The sequence below is a fragment of the Austrofundulus limnaeus genome, unplaced genomic scaffold, assembly GCF_001266775.1.
Source record: "Austrofundulus limnaeus strain Quisiro unplaced genomic scaffold, Austrofundulus_limnaeus-1.0 Scaffold51, whole genome shotgun sequence".
NCBI classification, from domain to species: domain Eukaryota; kingdom Metazoa; phylum Chordata; class Actinopteri; order Cyprinodontiformes; family Rivulidae; genus Austrofundulus; species Austrofundulus limnaeus.
This window is the reverse complement of record NW_013952453.1, coordinates 2459045-2463456: the sequence shown is the minus strand read 5'-3', so window position 1 is coordinate 2463456 and position 4412 is coordinate 2459045. Positions and strand designations below refer to the sequence as shown.

Here is a 4412-nt window from a genome sequence, read left to right as displayed (position 1 = left end):
TTACTTACTTACTTACTTACTTACTTACTTACTTACTTACTTACTTACTTACTTACTTACTTACGCACTTACGCACTTACTTACTTATTTACTTACTTACATACTTACTTACATACTTATGTACATACTTACTTACATACTTACTTACTTACTTACATACTTACTTACTTACTTACATACTTACTTACTTACTTATGTACTTACTTACTTATGTACTTACTTACTTATGTACTTACTTACTTACTTATTTACTTACTAACTAACAGACAAATAGAAAGACATGGACAAAAGCAAACTCTCACCTTTTAATTGCAGACTCATATTGGTGCAACCATGCTAGCATGACAACTGAAAGAACAAAGAGATGTTGTACTTGAGACCTGCTGTAACACAAGTTTCCTATTTTCTCCTCTCAGATTGCGAGCCCATGAGGTCATCCATGCTGGTCCTGTTCCTCTTCTTCAGTGCCCAGGCTGTGGCCTCCACCAGAGGGGACTTGTRCAGCGCCACAACACCACAGCAGAGCAGCTCCATCCCCAGTGTGGACCCCAAACTTTTCAACAAACGCCACTACCTCTCACCCAGGGTGCGTTTCAGCTCCCAGCCCCCAAATGCCGAGCCGGAGGGGTCACAGGGCGGCAGCAGAAGGACCCGCAGGAGCGCAGGGCACCCCCAGCACCGCGGGGTGTACTCTGTGTGTGAAAGTATTAGTGTCTGGGTGGGGAACAAAACCAAAGCCACAGACATCTCAGGCAACGAGGTGACGGTGCTCCCRGACGTGAACATCAACAACGTCAACAAGAAGCAGTACTTCTTCGAGACGACGTGTCACAGTTCTCGATCGGGCGGCTCGGGCTGTTTGGGCATCGACGCGAGACACTGGAACTCCTACTGCACCAACTCGCACACGTTTGTTCGAGCGCTGACGTCGTTCAAGAACCTGGTGGCGTGGAGGCTCATACGCATCAACGTGGCGTGCGTGTGCGTGCTCAGCCGCAAAACGTGGCGGCAGTGAAGGCGCACTCCCACACACGCAGGCTCACGCGTGGTACACCGTCAGCGCCGAGACACGTTAGCATCCAGACTGTTGCGTCTTCCTGCACATAAATGATCACCAAAGACTTCTCACCGTCTGCACAAAGTAAATTATTGGTATATGTAAAAGTATCTGGACTACGTGTAAAACCACCAGACCTGGGTCACAAAGTATCTGCATGTGGTTCAAAGCTTAAGGATGACTGGTTTGCTTGTTTGTTTTTAATTGTTTTTCAGTATTTAAAGGTTGTAGCTGTAAAACTTTGTTGTGGTTTACAAGTCTGACCTTGAGGAGGTTTAAACTCTCTATTGCACATTTATCACGACTTTCAAACATTACACTGAAAAACAGTTAATTTGTGAGGGAACATTTTTATTTGTGTGAACAATTTGATATTTATAAAGAATCCCACCCATTTCAATTATTATTATTATAAACTACGATGAAGTGTGCTTTTGACCTGGAATATTCTGTAAGTCACTTAAAGATATAAATTGTATTTGTGTGATTTTAAAACAAGTTATTAATATATACAGAGGGCAGAGGTTCTACCTGTGTGTTGAGTACYTTTCATTTTGGAAAATGTTCAGAAACTTTTACAGAAACAGTCCAGCTGCACTGCTTTTTAAACAGCAGCATAACGATCGGCACCAGACGGGCATGAAGTGATCTAGACACAGAAAATGTAAATTAGGCATCTAAATGTAGTTCATATTTTAACTTGATTACTGACTGCTCAAGGAAACAAACCAAATAGAACAAAAAAAGACAATAAGCTATCAATGAACTGAATCTATTCCAGCTACATTTATGGTTTTTATTTTGACTTCAAGCTTGTTAAAGGTTCTTACTGTAGCATAAAAGACCACAAACAACCATAAAATGCCTCAGTGTCTGCTGACACTCCATCTGTGCTGCTGCAGTGAGATTAGACGTGCATGGCTCTATTTAAATCATAATCTTAATAATGTTATTATACTAACCTTTGACACCATCCATTCATTATATTCTSCTTGTTCTGGAGTCGAGTCACAGGGGCTGCAGCTTGAGCAGGAAGGCCTGGAAAGTCACGTCTTCCACCTCGTTTGGGGGCATTTGGAGGGATTTYGAGAGGCCAGCTGAGAGACAAGTCTTCTCCAGCATGTCTTCCCCAGGGTCTCCTGTCGGTTGGACACGCCAGACCAGAGGGCATCTGCTGATCCGAGCATGAAATCTGGATTTTGAATCACACCAAATCTGTACTATTGTTTGTACAGCTTCCAAAAACCTAGCAACTGAATTTACGAGACAGTGTGACTTGATTCCAGAGAGCACAGGCTAAAACCTGTGCTGGTACCAATAAATAGCAACCGAGCCAGCGACAGAAAAGAAAGAAAAGAAATTTGGCATGAGAACACAGTCAAGCTACTTGTTGTAGTTTTTCAGTCTTACAAAAAACACCCAGCTGAAAAAAAAAAGCTAAAGAGAAACCCTGCAAAAACAGTTTGACCCAGGCCTGGCAATAAACAAACACTTCTTTTGTTATAAATGATGTTTATGTTGTTATTTATTAAACATATACAAACTTGCACTGTGTGTCAGATTTTTTTTTACATTGTTTCCATGTCTCAGTGCAAACTATAACAACTGCAAAGACAAATCAGATTGTAWAGAAAATTGCAGACAAAAGCCCATATGTTGTTTTTTTTTTAGCTGCCATTAATTTAACTTATTGCTTTGGCTTTTCTCTGTGTTTGTTCTACTGGTCCTCGTTCAGCAATGATATGAAACAACTGGTTGAAGACAAACATTTGAAAATAAAGACTGGCAATGAGTCATGTGGCTAACTCGCTGATTATATCATGGCTTAGAATTGTCTTTGTTTTGGCAGTGGCTTTTCACTGTTGTCAGCGCACAACGAATTGTTCTGCTGGCATTCAGTCATCATCAGTTGTAATTATTTTGGGTGCAGAGCCCAGTTTTGCAACACAGCTCATGTTTAAAAGCTGCCTGGTGTGATTTAGAGCGCTAAAAGCTCAAAAGGAAAGGATAAGATTACCTTTCTGTAAAATCATTTAAAATAAGATAATGCTATCTGACGTTTATCTATCAGTCTTATCATAGCTTTGTAGGAAAATAAACCTTCTGTTGCTTAATGATTGCTGCTTCAAAACAAAAGGCAGCACTGCCCTCTAGTGGRCACAAACGAACAATTAGTGTATTCTAAATGAACTTTGAGATTGAAGATTTGGTACATTTGATAAAAAAGTATTTGTTTATTTTTGTTTGGCTTTAGTAATAATTATATTGGAAATACAATAGGAAAGAAATAGGAAGGAATAGTACTATTGGACAATTTTAACCCACTCAAACATCTGAAAGCTTTAGAAAAGTTAGCACTTGGATTTGAGTTTAATCTTGTCTTGATTTAAAAATATAAGCCAATACAAAATGTGTAAATAATTTACAGAAACAATATATTTATGTTTTAATTSTCCATTAATAAAACTAAAAGTTTAAAAAAGGTAGTGATAATACAAGCCAAAAAATAAAAATAAAAGCCATACAGTACAGACCAGCTGACAGATTGTGCTATGTTTCATTGTGTCCACTAGCTGGAGACATTGAAATGCAAGATAAAGAAAAAAAAGGAAAAAGGAAAAAGAAAGAAAAAAATGTGTATGTTTGCATTGATTCTGGTTCACATATACTTTTCTCCTTAAGTAAAGCATGCAAATGTCCTGCACATGGGTATTTACATGATTATCWGGAGGTTGATACACACAACACATTAAATGTCCTTTTAATAAGTGATTTAAGGTCATTTAATTACAGAGAATTCATTTGAGAATGACTGGATTCTGGTGTTTTTCTGAGTACGACTGCTTTTTTGACGCCTTTGCAAAATTTCACCCTCTCATTTCTGATTAGTGAGTCGGCATGATGTGCTATCTAAAAGGAAAATAAAAAACTTGACTGCAAAAATCATTCAGTAAAAATCACACTTGACCTCCATCGTCTCTTGAATCGGCAGCATGACTAACAGTTGCACCGTACGGGGATCGGATTACACCACTGCACCTGATCTCCATGTCAAGTGGAGAAGGATGAGGAGGAAGAGGAGAGGATGGCGGTGGAGGGATAATGGGATTTTGACTCCATTATGACCCTGAGGATTTGATTTCAGTTTGAGTGTACTTTTCCTGTAGTAATTGCATGACAGGAGTGGATCATTAGGTTTACACTCCATGATTTAACTCAAGGGCCTCACAGAAACCATCAGTCACTTAGATGTCAGCAGAGTAATATCTATCTATCTATCTATCTATCTATCTATCTATCTATCTATCTATCTATCTATCTATCTATCTATCTATCTATCTATCTATCTATCTAT

General features: G+C 39.0%; 1 protein-coding gene across 2 annotated transcripts in view; it reads left to right on the top strand.

The window, feature by feature from the left end:
• Nucleotides 1-2606, top strand: part of ngfb (nerve growth factor b (beta polypeptide)) — a 27190-nt gene extending 24584 nt beyond the window's left edge. For both annotated transcript variants that reach the window (XM_014008655.1, XM_014008654.1), the window contains exon 2: nucleotides 417-2606. In XM_014008655.1, coding sequence (XP_013864109.1) covers nucleotides 428-1015 — 588 coding nt within the window. In that variant the 5' untranslated portion in view covers nucleotides 417-427 and the 3' untranslated portion in view covers nucleotides 1016-2606. The remainder of the gene's footprint in view (nucleotides 1-416) is intronic.
• Nucleotides 2607-4412: the final 1806 nt, after the last annotated feature.